The sequence below is a fragment of the Dryas octopetala genome, chromosome 7 (assembly GCF_963921425.1).
Source record: "Dryas octopetala chromosome 7, drDryOcto1.1, whole genome shotgun sequence".
In the NCBI taxonomy this organism is placed as follows: Eukaryota; Viridiplantae; Streptophyta; class Magnoliopsida; order Rosales; family Rosaceae; genus Dryas; species Dryas octopetala.
In genome coordinates this window covers 9,264,828-9,284,420 of record NC_141372.1, presented here as the reverse complement: position 1 = coordinate 9,284,420, position 19,593 = coordinate 9,264,828, and the positions used below count along the sequence as shown (strand labels likewise).

Genomic DNA, 19,593 nt, shown 5'->3' with positions numbered 1-19,593 from the left:
AATACAATATACAGACTTGGCCGGCAACAAATTTTTGAAAAACATACGAGTGCTGGAAAATAGATGACGCCCATCTTTTGACTCTCTTTTGGTAGTCATGCTTATTGCTTTGAGTACAGGGATCATTATCAGTAGACAGATGTCTTTTATAAAGTGATATTGGGCAAGAAAGATAACACTCTTGAGCACGAGAGCTATAGACCTCACAAAAGACCTCAAGATTTTGTTGACTATCCACGAGCAGTAGTTACTTCAAATATTGCTTTAGTTTAAACAAAATATGGATTGGATTTACTTTTATCTTCTGTTGAATCATTTTCATTGTTCAATAGATCATTTGTTAAGCCAATGATTTTTCCTGAAGATAAATAGACTCGGACTTTACAGTTTTTCACGCAGTGTCTTGACCACCGGGCTTGGCCACCTAATCTGATGGAATGCTATTAATCCTTAACTGCTGATCATGTACAAGTACCACTGAATTATGCAGAACTCCTATGCAATGGACAATACCACACTGAATTCAAATCCATCGAGAAAATCAATTTAATCACTTATAAATATATATTTATAAGTACTAAAGTAACAGAAACCATATTCTACAGGCCAAAAGAGACCATGTAATATAATTTAAGAGAGTCTATTAGCAACAAATCTCAAGAATCTCTAGGTGTTGAGATAACAAGCCATCAAATAGCATTAAACATTTATCATGACAAACCAAAGCAAAGTTTTAAAACTAGACACATACTAGGAGGAACTCAAACCACATCTACTCATCGAACTCCTGCAATTCCTTGAGAATCTGGGCACAGCCAGACAAGGCTTCAGTCTTCATGAACCCCATTGCATTGGCAAAACGTTTTTTCGATGCCATGCCGTTGTAGCCGGTGAGGATCACACGTGCGCGGTCACGCCCTGGGGAAGCTGTTGCACAGTCCTTCTGAGGGCTGCTCACAAGGATAGCATCACAAAGCTGGTCCTCATGGTCCTCTGTGACTGTGATCTTGTAGGTACCGGTTTGGTCTGTTGTTCCTTCTTTGCTGTACTGGAGTTTCATGCTGTGCCTGTCTTTGCATTCCAGTCTGACCTTGGCACCTACAATTAACATCATTGGTTAAAGTTGTTAGAGGAAATCAACCATTCTAAAAGTTTTTTTCCCTTTTCCTTCTAAAATTATCAGTTTAGAGAACCTATACTACTTGGGATCAATACAAGACAACTATACATCCAAAATTCATATAAAAACTGGTTGTCACAACCTATGTCAAACATAGGCTTAAAATTGTATGCTTGCAGGTGATTGTTCATATCCTAGGTTTAGCTTGTAGAAGCAAGAGCATCCAACTCAAAACCAATTGGCAATGAGTGAACATAAGGCAAGGCTTTACATAATTGATGTGGGACATCCTAAACACACCCCTCATGTGTAGTTGTGACTTGCAAAACACACATGCAACTTCCATTGGGTAAAGTGAGATCAAGTGTGGCCATTAGGCCTGGATTGTCTGCTCTTATAACATGTAGAAATTAGAACATTCAACCTAAAACCGTTTTGACAATGAGTGAATAAGCTCCGGACATTATATATTGTAAATAATAAGACAACATGTTACATTATGGACATGGGAAATTCTCTCACCATAGCCTAAAACCTTGTACCAAATGAGGGAGTGGGTTGTGGGATTCCTTATTACCCAAAAAATGGTATGTTGTTATATAGTCCCAGAATGTTAAGGCTTACAACAATGCTATTTCTCAAAACAATTTTCTGGGTCCTAAGACTCAATCACAGTTCTGAAATGGGGCTCTTTTAGGTGGGCTATAAACAATTCTAGGGCTAGATTTTATAATAAAAAATTCTAGGGCTGGATTTTATAATTCTACAAAGTCATTGTCCATACATTACTTTAACGTCAACAATTCTTTGGCATAAACACATAAAAATATAATAAACAGACGAATCATAAAGCATGATTTTGACCATCTAGAGTCTAATTGGTGCAAACCCAGTCAGATCTAAGAAAATAAACCATCTTGAAGTTCAAATTAAAAGGACAAAAGAAACAACATTTTCAGATCTAGCAAATGAGATCCAAATTGAAAACCCACCTTCCATAAACACCCAAAAACAAAATGGGAAATTAAAAAAACAAAAAAAAAGTAAATGGTTACCATGAATGTAGGTAATGGCTTTGGTCTCATAACCGGCACGGCAAGTGTCACAGTAGACCTTTCCTTCCACTGTGTACGGAACCCTCATGGGACGCGTGGCGAGGGCCAGAGCCGGCAGCACACACAGAGCAAACACCACAAGTAATTTCGCCATTAAAAGTCTTCCCTTTTTGCTTACAGAGATTTGAGAGAAGAAGACAGAAAACGAAATGAAAATGCAGAGGAGTGAGAATGGTAGAGAGAGAAGTGAAGAGATAGTGTGATAATAAAAGGCAACGCAAGGAGTGCCATCACGGGAAAGTTCAGTAATAGCCGGATAATTGATTGCCCAAACCGCGTATTGAGCGCTTTCGTCTACGCGCCAAAAATGCTGCACCCGTTGGCTTTTTTGCATTTGGTCCAATGGCTGATTGCCACGTAGTGAAATGTGGAATTGTGGTCATTTTTCGTGGGAGTGTTTGGCGGTTGCAGAGAGGTGTGGTGGGAACGGGTGCAGAGGAAAGAACAGGGCTTGTGAGTTGTGATTGAGTGAAGCTGGCGCTTGTCGGTGCTCACATGGGGCTCTTTACTTTTGGAAGCTTGTGAAAGCAAGTAAAGTGTGTCGATGGGCTGTTCTCCACCCTAGCTCTATTACACGACGTCGTTTGGTCTTCACGCTGTTGCATTTTTTTTTAAGAAATGGAAATCAATGTCTCAATGATAGAAAGGCCTGGGCTCTAAACTGCTTACTTTCCGACCACTGTATTCCATTAGGGATTGGGCCACTATTCTGGCCGATAAAGGATTGGGCCCCTATATCTCTCTCACCAACGAAAGCAGCCCATTGTGTTACATTATGGGCCACAAGATTACTTTTGGTATCCGGTGGTTGCTCCACCGTCCAACTCCCCCTCTCTCTTTCTCGACTTGTCTCTCTCTTCCTTCCTTCTGCATCATACCACCAATGGTGGATGCTGACCTCCAATCAGTCACCCTTGGTGGTGCTGTGTATAAGGGAGGAAGATAGGGACATACAAAGAGAGAGTTGGGTGAAGAGAGCACATGCTCGCTAACAGTAGCCAAAAATGCAAAGTGGGTGCATAGGAGTTGGGTTTTATCTTCTTTTAAGTTTTTGTGTAGATATGCTTGTTTTTTTTTCCTAAGTATAGGGACCAAAATTATAAATGTTTGCTCAAAAATTGAGAGGTTAAGTGTCTACGAATGAGATTTGGGTGCCCATAGAAGATAAAAACTTTCCCACAATATAGATTGGTGATACAGGTGTGCATTGGGTTGGACAAACCCGAAAACCTGAATTCAACCCGCACTTTGTGCAATTTGGACAAGAAGATTTGGTAACACGAGTTGAGAAAATTCTCACCCCGACCAACCCAAATTATAACTTAGGCAAACATGGGTTGAAAATTTTCTAACTCAAGCAACTCGAGGAACTTAAATTTATACATATTGTACATAGTAATAATATGCATTTGAAGTTAATAAGTTGAAAACTATGAGACGTGAGACTACAAGTTCCAAGAGAGAATGTTGGACGCTGCACATGAATCTTAAAGGGGAGGACAATATCTAATTATTATGTTTACTTTTTGTTAGAATTTAATTATATTACCCATTACTTTTTGTGCTTTAGTAAACTAAGGTCTTGTTTGTTTCACCTTCTTAACAGGGACTGGCTTAGTTAAGACTTTAAGCCCATGTTTGGTGAGCTTAGGATTAAAAAACACGGGGCTTAGTGAATCCTCTCCAACTTAAATGAGCTTCTTAGTTGGGCTTAGTGAAACCCGTGAAAATGTGGAGGTTTAGCTAAGAACCTCCTTAGCTGGGTCTACCTAAGACAAAACTTTCATCTTCTACAGCAATCCAACCTATTTCTTCTACCTGCAGCAACAACGCCAGTCAACGCAGTGCAGCAACAACGCCAGTCACACACACACTCTTTCTCTCTGCTCAATGCCATGGCGCTTGCCACCGTCGTCGACCACCAAAACAACCACCACCTCCACCTTGAGTCCCTCCCTCTCATCGACCTCCGCCTCCTCTCCCAATCCGAGCTCTACTCCCTCTCCCTCACCTCGTATTCCTCCTCATTTCAACGAATCCGCCGGCAGCCGCAAGCAGACCTACTCCCGCCTCTGCCTCGCCCCTCGCAACTCCCAATTCGCTTCAAATTCCAAATCTACCCTCCCCCGCCAAACCCCCCTTCATTCCCAACCCCCTCTCGACCGAGAGAGCCTCCACATCATCGCCCTCCTGAAGCAACTCTTCCCCTCCGATGCCCACAGCGAAAATGACCTCGTTTCCGTCCCCGTCCGCCTCGATCAATACGACGCCGCTGCGCCGGAGCCTTCAGCTTCTTCTATTTTTAACTAAGCCAGTCCCTGTTTTTTCTAATATCCAAGTGATTGACTTGGATATTCTTATTCAAATTCTCTCAACCTCTTTTTTTTTTTTTTGTGTTTAATTTCTCTGTGTTTTTCTGTGTTTTTTCCTTGATGGCTTGATGGCTTTTCTGTGTTTTTTCCTTTTTTTTTTCTTTAATTTCTCTCTCACCAGATTGCCTTGATCTATTGGGTTCTTTGGGGATTGATATATAGAATGGATGACTTGAGATTTTTCTGGGTTCGTTTCCTTTCTTTTTTTTTTTTTTTTCATGTTTTTATTTTCTTTAATTTCTTGATTTTTATTTCCAATTTTTTTTGGTGGGTTTTGTTCTTCTCTCTTTTTTTTTTTTTTTTCCCTTTTTATCATTATTAAATTGTTAAAACAAAAATCAGACTTGCACCCGAGGAGTTGGGCTTCTTTGGGAATCACTAAATCAGTGTAGAGAGAATTGGTTGGATCCCAAATTTGTTTAATTTCATGCATTTTTTACAATGTCATAAAAACAATATTGGAATTGTTCAAAAAATTCAACAGTAAATAAGAAAGTTATAGCATTTTAAAAGTGGTCACCCCAATTTATTGCATTGAAACTATTTTAAGAGATTTTATAATTTAATTATTTAGGTCTTCAAACTAAATTGAAATTTTTTTATAATTAATATGTTTAATTATTTTAAAAATTAAATATGGGGATTTATGATTTTGTTTCAAAAATTAATTTTCCAACTTGTTAGTCCTGCACTGCACCAAACATAGGACAGGACTATTTTCATTATCCAGGTTGTTAGTCCTGCACTACACCAAACATAAAGGCAGTTCTTAGCTAGCTTAGTCCATGCCAAGCTAGTCCATGCCAGTCCCGATAGCTAGTCCATGCCAAGACAGTCCTGTGAAACAAACGAGGCCTAAGTGGTTGTATTTTGTTTATTAGGGTATTTGAACATTTGAAAATTAAAGTGCAATGACTCTCTCTGTCTTTTGATTATGAGATTTTCATATGGAATGTTTGATATTTAAATTAGTGTACTTTTTTTCAAATTTTTGTGTGATTTTATCTCAAGATGTCATAATTTGGACAACCCAAAAAAAACTAATTTGGACAAACCTTCCATGGGTTCTTTGGGTTGCACAGGTCAACAAAATTTATAATTTGAACAAGCATGGGTTGGTCCGCCCATACCCACCCTTGATTGGTGATATGGCATCACCAACATGGGATTTGAGACTTAAAAGTGTAGGACTCATTTTACTTGATGCCACATCACCAATTAGAACTTTTTCTCGTCCATAGAATCACTCTGTGTACAATTGGCGCGCAGCCCACTACCTGAAAAATCAAGGCCTCCAGGCCCAATAGGCATGCAAGTGCATCCTTTATAAAATTCCATTTTCCAAGGGAAGTTCGATCATGGTTTGTGCCATTGTGGCAACTGGCAAGGCAATGCGCACCATCTGTTTGATTCATGAACCACATGGCTAGCGTGACGGCCGCTGCAATCTTCTATTTACCAGGCTGAGGCAGCTACCAATCTCTAAAATAGGAGTAAAATTTTCGATGTATTTGACATAAATATATATTGGTCTGTCTTTTTTATTATATGATCTAGAATAAAACTTGCATGTCTCCGTAATAAAGAATATGACATCCCTCTCAAGAGAGACACATAAACATAAATAAGAGAGAGAGAAAAAAGAGAGCGGAGACAAAGATGAGAGAGAGGGATGCCACATCTCTTATTCCCGTGATAGGTAAGTCCTTCTCTATAATCTAACACGTAATGAGATATATATATATATAGTATACACAGCTGTTATAGAGAATTTTTTTCTCTAAATATGTTATGAGATGAATGGATAAATTTTTAATGTGGAGGAAGCTTGCTTTGTACATCATGAACTGTGTTCCTACAAGATCTGAAAATCACTGAAACATTTCTCAATATATATATATAGAGATTGCTTTGACCTGGAAAATTTAATGTTGTTTAATATATTCCAGAAGGCAACCTAGCTAGTGGTGTTAGTCAGTTAGTGGAGACAACCTAGTGCAAAATTGGAAAACCACTCATTTTTATATAGTTGATACTGGCAAGATGTTTTTGTTAGAAAATGATAGCAATCTAGGAAGATGTTTAGGTTTTACTAAAAGATTTTCTTTGGCACTCATTTACTTCTTGTCATTGGATTGATTATCATGGCCTTGTTGTTTGCACTCTGCAGAGGAGTGGGTTGCTGAGTAGGATTATCCCAAATATAAGAGAATCTGAACTTTTGTACATTTCCATTTACATATACAGAGGCAAGAAGAAATAATTCATGTCATGTACGAAATAATATTAGATAATATTCTCTTATTAGATAACTTGATATATTATGTAATCAAATAGTCAATCAAAATGACAATTCAAACGTTTTTTTTTTAACCAATAATCTTAATTACTCAATTAATAGTTTAACAACATAATATTTTTGTCTATATAACAAGTAAAAATAGTTTTCCTTAGAATAAATATAAGAATTACCAAACTCTTATACAAAATTTTCATTATCAATGTGGTGTAGCGCATAATATGATAGTTACTTATTAATTATAAATAAAAGAGAATTGAAGTGGATATATCCATATAAAAATTAGGCTTATTCACACTATTGCTCTTTGTAAGATACATTTTTTTTTACTTTACCCCCTGAAACTTAAATTCTTTCAGTTTGTCATCTAAACTTCACACAGTTATTGCAAAAGAACCTATGTCATCAACTCTGTCAATTTTTTTGTTAAAAAAGTTGACATGGCACCTATATGGCACGGATGATACCCTTTTCTAGTTATGTAAGATCCCTGTGAACAAAAACAATTATAAAAAAATTGACATTGATCTTATTATTTTTTAGTTTAAAAATTATTTTTTTGTCCACATGAATCTTACATAACTAAAAAAAGGTCATACTCATACCATATAGGTGCCACATCAGCTTTTTTAACAGAAAAATTGACAGAGTTGACGACATAGGGTCTTTGCAATAACTGTGTGAAGTTTAGGCGGCAAACTGAGAGAATTTAAGTTTCAGGGAACAAAATAAAAAAAAGTGTATCTTACAGGAATAACGGTGTAAATAAGCCTAAAAATTAAGTGAAAGCGTGAGACATCGTTTAAGATTTTAAAAATTGAAATAGTAGTTTGTGTAATACTCTTCCCATTACGCCATTATTTTTACTTGTCAACTTTAATGAGAATTGGCTCTAATGGTATGAAATGAGAATTTTGTTCAATGATCATCACCGACAAGTCCTTGGCTTAAATGCTAGCACTAGGACTAGGCTGGGGCAGTCTTACATGACTTCATGGTGAAGCCATAGTCAGCCAATAATGGTTTGCGGCTTTGTGTTATATATATATAGAGGGCCCTTCCAATAAGGGATTCCTCATTTAGTGTTAAATGAGGGATCCCTTATTGGAAGGGCCCTCTATATATATATATATCACATATTCACGTGCTAGTTGCAACAGTCTGTGTCAAAACCTGATAGCACATATTCACATATTCACTTTTAATGGTCTAGAAGATTACAAAGTCAACTAACTTAAACCTAATGTTAATACTTGGCCAAAAAGAAAAACCTAATGTTAATCATCTGGTCCACCTCTTTGAATGTCAACATTAAAATAAATGATAAATGGACAGGTCCAATTAATCCCATGAGAATGAAGCTGAATTCCCTTTGGCATTAATTGTTATCCCCACTACAAATTAGTGGGTTTACATGGACTGGGTTGGATCCATTAAAACCATAACACAAAACCCTTTTTTATTTTATTATTATTATTATTATCAATAATTGACGTTCATGATATTTGAACTAAAAATACCTTTCACAATAATTGAAGTGGCCAGTGCTCCCTCTTCTCAACTCATATGTGGCTCTATTTATTTTTGGGAAAAATTATAAAATATTTGTAGTACTCTAGCAATTTCTAAAACAAATTTATATAATGACCCTCTCAGTTAAGACATTTGGACTTTTGGAGTCTTAACCCCTCTAAAAAAGTTTTGACCCGCCTCTGATTGTTGATTATTTTGGGCCAATTCGTAAGCCAGATAGCTTAAAATAGTGGTTTGCTTATTTTTTTGGCAGAAAGATATTCGAACTCTGACCTTTGGTTTGGGGTAAATGTTCATAATACCACTGAAGGCTGAAGCTATAAGCTAAGCCTAAAGGCTTGCTTGGTATGTCAAACCTAGAATATTCTATACTCCAACGGCATTTTTTTTTAACAAAGGCCGACCTTGATCGCTTTCAAGAGGTGCAAAGGCCAAAAAATTGGCCTCTCTACGTTAGAGGGCAGACTTGTTGGCCTAGGCATGGCCACTACCATCTATCTAGTTATTTCTAGAATATTGGAACATGATTTGAGCAATATGATATATTTTTTAAGGAAAAATTTTAGTTATAATACTTGAACTTTAACCGTTGTCTTAGTTTAGAATGTAAGTTTTACTCTGTAGCATTTTGTTAGCTCAACTTCTATTTGTATTAAACTAGTACTTTTCATTAGTTTTGTTAAAATTTTCATCTAAAAATTGCGTTTTAAGGTTGTGATACATAACTACTTTTGGACGGAATGTTTAACAGAACTTACAAAAAATATATAATCAACTTGACACAAAATGAAAATTAAGATAACAAAATTCATATCCTAAACTAAAACAACGGTCAAAGTTGGCACAAAACTCATATCTAAACAGGATGTATGTGCTTCATTTCTCTGTTTATGGGGAAACCCTGCGCTGACCTTCTAGCAGCAAAACGTTTTGGGTTGAAAACTATATATTCAAGGCATGGACATGGTTGGATAAAGTCTTGTTTTATAGGTGTATGTCAAAATGCGGCATTAGAATAATATAGAAAACAAAGCACCTCTTGCCTTAAGATTAAACGAACCCAATTCTCCTTAGAATTCTTCAATTGCATCATTAAAGAACTTTTACCTATAATATATATATATATATATATATATATATATCTGCAGTGGAGCACAATACATGCCTGCATAGTGCCATATGACACAAACAAAAAGCTAGCACAACCAAATGGCCTTCGACTCAAGGACATGGATGCTAAGCGCAGTTGTCATTTTTTATATGCTGTCAATTTGTTCTGGGAGGCTGACTCATAATTCAGGTCGAATGAAAGCAGTCAATCTTGGAGGTTGGCTGGTCACTGAAGGCTGGATTAAACCTTCTCTTTTCGATGGCATTCCCAACAAGGACTTCTTGGTTATTACTCTAATTATCTTGTTTCATAAATTTTCACATATAGTTTTCAATTTCAGTTACATATCTTGTTTTTTTTTTTATAGGATGGAACTGGACTTCAGTTCAAATCAGTCACAACTGGGAAGTATCTGTGTGCTGAGGCAGGAGGAGGAAGCACCATAGTTGCAAACAGAACATCAGCTTCAGGCTGGGAAACATTTAAAGTAATCAAACTGTCACTGTTTGATTAGTTTGCATTGTCAATATGTGATCATATAGGTACTTTGTGCTCACAGACATTTATATGGCGCTGTTTATTTTGTTGCAGCTGTGGAGGATCAATGAGACCTCATTTAATTTTAGGGTCTTCAACAAAGACTTTGTGGGGCTTGATGTCAAGGGCAATGGAACTGATGTGGTAGCTGTTTCTAGCATACCGGGTAGTTCTGAAACATTTGAAATCTTGAGAAAATCTGATGATTCGAGCCTGGTTCGAATCAAAGCACCCAATGGATTCTTCTTGCAGGTGATTTTTGCTTTCTTGTTTTGATTGTTTAAGACAAAATGTGATGGTGTGATTTGTGGTGACCACAGTTTTGGTGCCTATGCTGCAGGCAAAGACAGAGGTGCAGGTGACAGCTGATTTTGCAGGGAACAGTGGATGGGGAAACAATGATCCATCTGTTTTTGTGATGACTATTTCCGGAAGAATGCAGGGCGAGTTTCAAGTAACAAATGGTTATGGTCCAAAAAAGGCTCCACAAGTTATGAGGGTAAGGGATATTAACACACAAAAAAAATCCTATATCCATTTCATGAGTACGTTTTCTCTCTTGTCAGATATCCGACATGTTATATTGTCAGACTGTTAATTTGTCACCACATATTAATAATTTGGAATGACGGTTTTCACTTATGTGACTAAATTTATTGGGTGAAATGCATATAGGAGCATTGGAGGACATTCATAGTTGAAGATGACTTCCACTTTGTAGCAAAGAATGGATTGAATGCAGTGAGAATACCAGTTGGATGGTGGATAGCAAGCGATCCAACGCCTCCACACCCTTATGTTGGGGGATCCTTGCAAGCTCTAGACAATGCCTTCTTGTGGGCGCGGTATGTATATTCTCTGATTCTGCATCTTAACGTACACATTTGCCCCACTATTTTTAACTTTTGGAAGATGAGCAGTGGTTCTGTTTAAAAGCAAAGCATATGCACTGCTCCAAGACCATTTTTTTTGGCTGAAAAGGTCCAAGGCGTGCATAAAAAACAAAGTAGTGGTTGAGCTTAGGCCCAACCCAGAATCCAACCTTTGCATGATCAGATGGACCATGCTTTTGAATCAGTCCAAACCCCATAGACAGACAAAGTCAGATTATTAATTAAATTAATGGATTTGAAACGACACCAAAATATTGAAAAGAATTCTTCTTGATAATTAGAGATCCAAATATCTTAAGCTTTTATGAAATATATATTTAGTTTATAATGTATATTAAGCTAACACATCCGCTTACGAGTAATCTCATTCTACACGTGGAGAGATAGATAATATAGACGATATAAGTGTAGTCAAACCGGGAAGTTGAAGGTTTAGAATGCCGAACCTTCTAAAATAGAGGTCTAATACCATTTTAGACAACAACAAATCCCAAAAGTTTAGATTTTTGGAGAATAAGATCAACAGAGTACATCAAACTAGCATTAATATATATATATATATATATATATATATATATAAGAAAAAAATCTGATAGAGTTGGTTGAGTGAGTTTATACATACACATGTTCTCTTTGCAGGAAATATGGATTGAAGGTTATAATTGACCTCCATGCAGCACCTGGCTCACAAAATGGTTTTGAACACAGCGCTTCCAGAGATGGGTCTCAGGAATGGGGTCAAACAGATGATAACATACAACAGACGGTTGCTGTCATTGATTTCTTAACTGCCAGGTAAATTAATATAGAGCTCTGGTTTATGTGTGAGAAATTAAGAGAAAATGGTACATAAGATATGAAATGAGATAATGTGTAACCACTATAATTACTTTAGTATAGATTTTACAAGCCCAATCATAAGCTTCTGCTTTGGTTAAAAAGTTAATTTTATGGTTCTGTTTACTCTGTTATTTTCAAAATTTAGTGGTATATGTGCAATTGTAGGTATGCCAAGAGCCCAAGCCTATATGCAGTGGAGCTGATCAACGAGCCATTATCACCAGGAGCATCTCTGCAGAGCGTGAGCAAGTACTACAAGGCTGGTTATGATGCTGTGCGCAGGCACTCCTCCAAAGCATTTGTGATTTTGTCAAACAGGTTAGGACCAATGGATCCTAAGGAGCTCTTCCCTCTTGCGAATGGCATGAGGGGAGCTGTCATCGATGTCCATTACTATAACCTCTTCGTCAGCACTTTTGACAACATGACTGTCCAGCAGAACATTGACTTCATCTACACCAATCGGACAATGCAATTGAATAATGTCACCACATCCAATGGCCCTCTCACTTTTGTTGGTATGTATGTGATTCAAATGCCACTTAATTTATTCATGGGAAGTTCTATATGCACCTAGAAATTTGCTCAGAGGCCATCCAACACCCAAATCTTATTTAAAAAATTCCCATCTTTACCCATAAGTTTCCTGAGCAAGAATTAAAACTTCCCCCATCTAATGGGGTCAAACCCCTATATGAGGAGGATAACTTGCGTCGAGCTATTTAATATCACATGACATACCGAGTGTCAGAATAGCTTAGTTAGAAGTGGTATGTGTCCACATTTGATCATAATTTTTTATTTTTGGGACAAATGCTATCTTTAATTAGGTTGTTTGGTTACTCAATATTGTCATATGACTCATACCTTTATTCATTGATGGATTTTTATCATATGTGGTTGGGGTTGTTACCTAATTATGCTTTGGTTTGTAGGTGAATGGGTAGCTGAATGGCAAGTGCGAGGGGCAACAAAGGAGGAGTACCAAAGATTTGCAAATGCTCAATTAGAAGTTTATGGGAGAGCAACATTTGGGTGGGCTTACTGGACTCTTAAGAACGTGAACAACCATTGGAGTCTTGAGTGGATGATAAAGAATGGTTATATAAAGCTAACTTAATTAGATTGTTTCTAACAAACAGTCAATATGCATAAACTGTTCTCCTTAATTAGTCATCACAACATTTCATCAATTTGTATTTAGATCATAATCATAAGAGTCATTCCCTACAAGCCTGCTAGGATGTATTAGTTATGGGACATGACAGCTACAACCCAACCAACAAGGATGTATTAATTCTGTATCATGAAAGCAATAAAAGACATTTTATAATTAGCTATTAATTTTTTATATTATATTTAGTTATTAGTTTAGTGGTATTTCTCTCCTCATTAAAAGATGTCTCAAATTTGAATTACTTGTTTTCCAAAAAATAAATAAATAAATAAATAACAAAAGTTTCCTTTTAAGAAATTGAAGGCTTGAAGCACGCAAGCTGAAAATGGGCTAAGCCACCAAGCAAAGGGCAACCGAATGAATAGTTTAATATATTGGGCTTAAATTAGTAAGGCCCAAAAATTTACAATGCTTCGAACACCCATATACAGATATGTGGGGCCCACTATTGTGTGATGGATCATTGGATCCTATGTGTTTGTATTATAATGGGTTGGATACACATTACTTATCCAGGTTTTGATGAAAAATTGATAATGATTTAAAAAAGGAAAATTTTGAAAAGTAACTATCGTAAGTTCGTAACATTAAGTTTGGACCTATTAAAGACATTTGACCCCTTTTTTAGTCTCTTTTTTTAAGGACTATAGTGTAGAACTCGAACATCTTCGTGTGGGCCTCAAACCCCTTGTTTAGTACTCAAGTATATCTTGTAATTTTCAACTTTTGTTATACATTAAACTCCAGAAAGCGGCCAAAAGTTTTTAATGGGTGCAAACAGTGTCGATCTTCAAAATTTCTCAAGAAAAAAAAATTAATGTATATTGATTGACCAAAAAAAAGAAGATCTAGCAATTAAGCACTGAACATTGTTTGGGTACTCAACTTTGAGTGCCATTTTATACTCATTATCAATCATATGAGAAAGAAGATGGTGGAGTCACCATGAGAAAGAAGATGGTGGATTCCATCATGAACTCATGTGATTGGTGATAAGTATAAGGTTGGTATTCAAAATTGAATACCCAAGAATTTTTCTTAAATACCCATACAATCTGTGAGTGAAAATAAAACAAAATGAGCCATTTGAAAATTTTATTTGAGACAATTAAGTTGGTGGTGGTCCATATGCTTAAGTTAGTACCTAAGCATATGGAGTGGAAACATGAGAGGGAACATTGATAATACTGAATCACACATGATGAGAGACTTTAGGTGCTTACAATGATGTGTTTCTTGTGTGCACCAAAGCTTTTACCCCACAAATGGGATTTAAGCAACAAACCTCAAGTGGAGTCAGTGGCGGATCCAGAAACATTCTGCTATGGGGGCAAGATTAAGTAGCAGGTTCGCAGCAGCCAAGCAGAGCAGGGCCAGCAGCAGCAGCCGCCGTGTCGCGTCGCGTCGCGAGGGAGAAGTAGCAGGTTCGCAGCAGCCAAGCAGAGCAGGGCCAGCAGGTGTCGGCGCTGGTAGAGGAGCAGGGACGTCGCGTCGCGAGGGAGAAGTAGCCAAGCAGAGCAGCCGAGCAGGGCCAGCAGGCGTCGGCGCGGGTAGAGGAGCAGGGGCGAGTGGGCGACAGTGGTTTCAGAAATTTAGAATTCAGACCAAGTTTCAATTTTTGTCATTCTGTGATGTGTGTGTGGCTGCCTGGCTGGTACTCAGAGGTTTAATTAACTTGCCAAAACGACGTCGTTTTGGCAAGTTTAGAATTCAAAAAACAGCATACGCATCTCACGTGACCGTTTACAGCTTCATCTTCCTCATCATTCTGTTCTTCATTTCTGTCAGCCATTTTCACAAACACTTGCGCCCTTCTCTTGCCCCTCTGCCTGCCACTGCTGCTAGTAAGTTCATGGGGTCAAAAATTTCTCTCAAGCCCAGCAATTCTGGGTTCATGGGGTCAATTGACCCCATTGACTCCATTGTAGATCCGCCCCTGAGTGGAGTCCATTGTAGCAGGAAGTGACTACTATGGACCATATAGGCAATTAGACATAACCTTTACTCAGCCACCAAAAAGTTTTACTTTGTTCATGCGCAACATGTTGGTGGGAAACACATCTATCATTAATTTGAGAACAAATCAACTTAGAATTGCTTTCCTTTTCATTTATTGATGGAAAATAGTCAAATTGGAAGAAACTTCCAAAATGCTCCTTATCATTGGTAAAATATGTTAATTAATTACTTTTACATATGTACAAATTACCTGTAAATCACAGATATATGATATTTTTAAATATTTTATTAGAGATATAATTCTTGAGATGGTGAGTTCCCTATACTATTGTTATGAACTTATGATCTTATCTTATGGAGGGAGAGGATATTTTTAGTTGTGATGGTGGGTGTTCTACTCTTGCTAGATATTGTAATGGAAGCAACTTACTTGTAAATGCCCACTTGATCAAGATATTCGTGGGTGCTAAGAAAGTTGTATTGCTTAACAAGTTTTAGGCCAATTAATAATTAAGAAGATGAGAGAAAACTATAGCATATGGACGTCTCATCTTTATGTGAGCTGTTAGCATGTGCAGCTCCAAAGTCTGGGATGGACCACTGGCATACTATCGGTCCCATTGATCAGGAGACCTGATGTCTAATTTTATACAGTGATTGATATATATACATAGCAATGATTTTCATTATTGGTCAAATGGGTCACATCCAGAAATAATATTAACAGCACAAAGAAAATGTAAACACACAGCTAGAGCTGGAAATTACTTTCTTCCACCATAAGGTGACAGTTACCCTCAATTTGGCATAGTACTGCTGCCACCTAATTTCTTCTTCTATTCCATTTTTCACAAGGATATTTTTACAAAGAGGTTTTAAGGGATGAAAAAATTGCACGTATCGAGATTTATTTTATTTAAGACTTTGTACTTGATGAGGGAGTAAATAGTGAAAATTTTCCTTGGTACCCAAAAGAAAAAGTCATGAAATCTAATAATCGTAAGCAGATGGCTGTTTATAATTATACAAGTTTCAAATGATAATGAGTAGAGAAACTCAACATTACATAATGCAAGACTTAAAATTCTCAATGTTAGATATAGTACACTCAATACACCCCCTAATGTGTGGGTTGGAGAACATGTGGCTAAATACATCAATTGTCTGCTACAATACCATGTATAATTAGTTAGAATATTCAATTTAAAAGTAATTGAAAATATATTTGAAAAGGCTCATAATATTATATATTGTAATGCAATGTGTAACATTAAGAATGCGTGGTACACTGTCAATAATAATTAATATGAAGATTTATTTTCTTTGGTGCAAAGGAGGCGTAAATTAGACATGAGAAGGAGAATCCCAACTTTAACCTTGAATACAAGGATGATTCTCTATGGCTGGAGCTACATTAATCCCCATGAAAATATCATTTTCAACTCAAAACTTGATAAGATTATTTTTATTGTTAATTATTAAATAACTTATTATTTTTGTTTTCAACCTTTTATAAGAAAAGCATAGACAGAAACAGAGTTAGGCTTGGATTACATACATGACATGCATGGGTTCAGCATTCTTAGAAGTCTGCAATAATGCAAGTGAGTAGGTCAGCACCTACCTCTTTAGGTATGCCAATCATAGACAAAATAAAAGTCCATCTTAAGCTGTTGTAGAAAAAGTGACCATAGTGTCAAAAAAAAAAAAAAAAAAGTCCATATTTTTGTATGTCTAGCTCTTAGGTGGTCATAAATTGAAATGGGTGGGGTTTAAGAAAATTAAACCAAAGCAAAACATTGGTTGTAGACAGAGCTAGCTAGAATGGAACAATATCTAACTATAAAGTAAATCCTAAAGATATTAGTTCCAAGATAAAAGTGGGGAAATAGAATCTTAAAATAATAATGCAATGTTCCCCTTCTAATTGATTCCTATACGTTAGAATTCAATTCAATTAGGCTCTGGGGATGAACCATATACTATTTATATAGAAGCAAATCATCTCTTATGTCACTTGCTATGGCAATGTGTGCCTATTGTACTGTTTACAACATATTCTCCAATATTAAAAGAATTAATGGATTGAATTCCCATAAAGATATATGCGAGTTTGATTATATTCCATATCTTCACTCTTCTAACCTCTAATCAATTGTTTGCTTAAGTCCTCGCTTTCAGTTCAGTCTTTGCCTCCTTTCATGCCACTTTTCAATGATACAGCTGTGTGACTTCTTAAATTAATCTTTTTTCTTTTTTTTTTTTAACATGAACACACAAATTCAATATTAAAAAACCTTTTTTTACTGCTTTTGTGATCTTTTGACATTTGTCATAGAGTTCAGTGACTAAGTTAAACGGAGAATTCCACATCTAGGAAATAAAGTCTTGCATAATAGAATATGAAGGTTTGAGTTAGTCCACTTATTGTCAATTGATTTTAAGTTGGATGCTTCAATTTTTACTTGGTATTAGAATGTAGGCTATTCACGTATGTGTTAGCTAGGATGATACATCATAATTCAGTCTAATTCATTATAAATTATTACTGTACTAAGTAATGTTATTTTGATCAATTAACACATATGTTATTTTATCAAACTATCAATTAAACACACTGTTAGAGAACCCTTGTCACAATCGGATTCCTCCTAGCATTAGGAGTTTGGTTACTTGTCATTGTAATTATGATATTCTTGTACTCTAAGTAATTCTTCTTGTACTAGGATTACTCTTCTAGGGCTGTATATATATTGTATCTTTTTCACATAATGTATCAACAAGTTTAGCCTTTCTACATGGTATCAGTGGTTCTCATGAACTAAAGTTGGTTTATCTTTTTTCATTTTCTCTCCTTAAACCCTAACCCTACCCGAGCACCTAGTTCTATCTTCTTTGTCCTACCATGTCGTCCTCAGCTGCCTCTTCTTTCGGTGCTCTCAATGGCCCCAACGTGGCTCATTTTTTAAAACTCACCAAGACTAATTATCTTCTTTGGGAGAGTCAAATGCGCCATTTTCTCATAGGCCATGGGCTCTTCAAGTTTTTTTATGGTTCGTGTGAGGCACCTCCTTCCACCGTTCTCATTCCCGCCAACTCCACCACTGGCGTTATTGCTTCTACCAGTCCCAATCCGGCCTATGCCACTTGGTTTCAACAAGACCAATATATTGGTGGTCAGTTATCTCACCTGGGCTCTCTCTTACCATAGGTGAGTCTTCTTCTCGTGCTATATGAGAATGCCTATGTCAACACTTTTCTCAAGTCTCCATTTCCAACTCTACCAATCTCCGTTTTCAACTATTGTCCATAGAGAAGGGCTCCAAGACTATTTCTGAGTACCTTCAACAAGCCAAGGCCCTTGTCGATGCTCTTGCTGCCATCAATGAATCGTTTTCCAACATCGATCTAGCTTGTCAATGCAGTTCTTTGTAGTTTGGGTGCTAACTTTGCCATGTTTGTGACTGTCGTCCTATACTTTTCATTGCTGCCCAATTTTTCAAATTTACATGCCCGCCTTCTCTCCTTCGAGTCTCATGTTCTACGCACTACACTTTCCTCCTCGTCACAAGCTCTTTTGGCGGCCCACCCTTCTCGCCCCAATCATTCACAACAAGAACAACAACTTCGATCACCACCTCGGCAACCACAACACCAACTATGGTTGTGGTGGTGGTGGTGGAGGTTAAGGTCGTGGTGGCTGCTAGTATAATCAACAACAGCAACCAATGCACCACTGGCAATCGGCATAGCTCTCTCCACCGTAACAATCCATCTAGTCCATACAACTTGCTGACCCCTCCTCGTCTTCTGGTATCCTTGGCGCTCCTTCGAGCTTTTGGTGCACCTTTCTACAACTCGACGGGTCATCATGCAACCATGTGTCCTCAACATCCCATCCCTCTAGACTCTCCAATAACAACCAATCCTCAACTTTCCAATCAAGATGGCTCTCCTTTCTCCAATCCTTTAGGGTTCAAACATTTGGTTGGCTCTTTAATTAAAATACCTCACAATGACTCGTCCTGAAATATCTTTTGCAGTGAATCATATAGCTCAATTTATGGTAGCCACCTCAGTTACTCATCTCATTGCGGCTAAGCTGATACTTCGCTACCTCAAAGGCTCCCTTGGACTCGGCATCACCTTCAAACCATCTAATAGCCCATTCCAATTGCGTGGTTTCTTTAATGCGGATTGGGCTGGGTGTCCTGATACTCGGCGCTCTACACCCGGTTATCTCTTCTTACACAGACCCAATCTTATCTCTTGGAGTTAATCTAAGTTGCCCATTGTTTCTCGTTCAAGCGTCGAGTCCGAGTACTGTGCATTAGTCCATGCATATGCCGAGTCTATATATATGGTTTTCCTATCTTTTCGAGAGCTTCACCAATTGCCTTCTTCTCCTATCATTTTGTATTATGACAATTTGAGCACCATGTATATGGCCGCCAATCTTATCTTTCATTCTTGTACGAAACACATTGAGCTCGATTATCATTTTGTTTGAGAACGAGTCAAGCTAAACACTCATCAGGTTCATTATGTTCCCTCTGTTAATCAACCCACATATATTCTCACTAAAGGACTTCACAAACCAAGGTTTCTCCTCCTTTGGTCCAAACTTGTCTTCCCTT

General features: G+C 37.2%; 2 protein-coding genes across 2 annotated transcripts; one reads left to right on the top strand and one right to left on the bottom strand.

The window, feature by feature from the left end:
- Window positions 1–532: 532 nt before the first annotated feature.
- On the bottom strand, window positions 533–2,446 carry LOC147279422 (Pollen Ole e 1 allergen and extensin family protein). The gene is made up of 2 exons (XM_086250531.1): window positions 2,176–2,446; window positions 533–1,098 (listed from the first exon to the last, which is right to left on the bottom strand). The coding sequence occupies exons 1-2, from the start codon at window positions 2,327–2,329 to the stop codon at window positions 773–775; spliced, it is 480 nt and encodes a 159-aa protein (XP_086106657.1). The 5' UTR covers window positions 2,330–2,446; the 3' UTR covers window positions 533–772.
- Window positions 2,447–9,428: 6,982 nt separating this feature from the next.
- LOC147279421 (putative glucan 1,3-beta-glucosidase A) lies at window positions 9,429–13,164 on the top strand. The gene is made up of 8 exons (XM_086250478.1): window positions 9,429–9,834; window positions 9,918–10,037; window positions 10,142–10,339; window positions 10,428–10,586; window positions 10,763–10,932; window positions 11,620–11,775; window positions 11,986–12,338; window positions 12,756–13,164. Exons 1-8 carry the CDS (start codon window positions 9,649–9,651, stop codon window positions 12,938–12,940), a joined length of 1,527 nt encoding a protein of 508 aa, XP_086106604.1. The 5' UTR covers window positions 9,429–9,648; the 3' UTR covers window positions 12,941–13,164.
- Window positions 13,165–19,593: the final 6,429 nt, after the last annotated feature.

Excerpts from the sequence above, each read along its gene's own strand:
- LOC147279422 (XM_086250531.1), bottom strand. The coding sequence starts at position 2,329 with ATGGCGAAATTACTTGTGGTGTTTGCTCTGTGTGTGCTGCCGGCTCTG. Across the intron at positions 1,099-2,175 it reads AGCCATTACCTACATTCATG|GTGCCAAGGTCAGACTGGAA; the intron begins GTAACCATTTAC and ends TGTTAATTGTAG.
- LOC147279421 (XM_086250478.1), top strand. The coding sequence starts at position 9,649 with ATGGCCTTCGACTCAAGGACATGGATGCTAAGCGCAGTTGTCATTTTT. Across the intron at positions 10,587-10,762 it reads AGGCTCCACAAGTTATGAGG|GAGCATTGGAGGACATTCAT; the intron begins GTAAGGGATATT and ends AAATGCATATAG. Across the intron at positions 12,339-12,755 it reads TGGCCCTCTCACTTTTGTTG|GTGAATGGGTAGCTGAATGG; the intron begins GTATGTATGTGA and ends TTTGGTTTGTAG.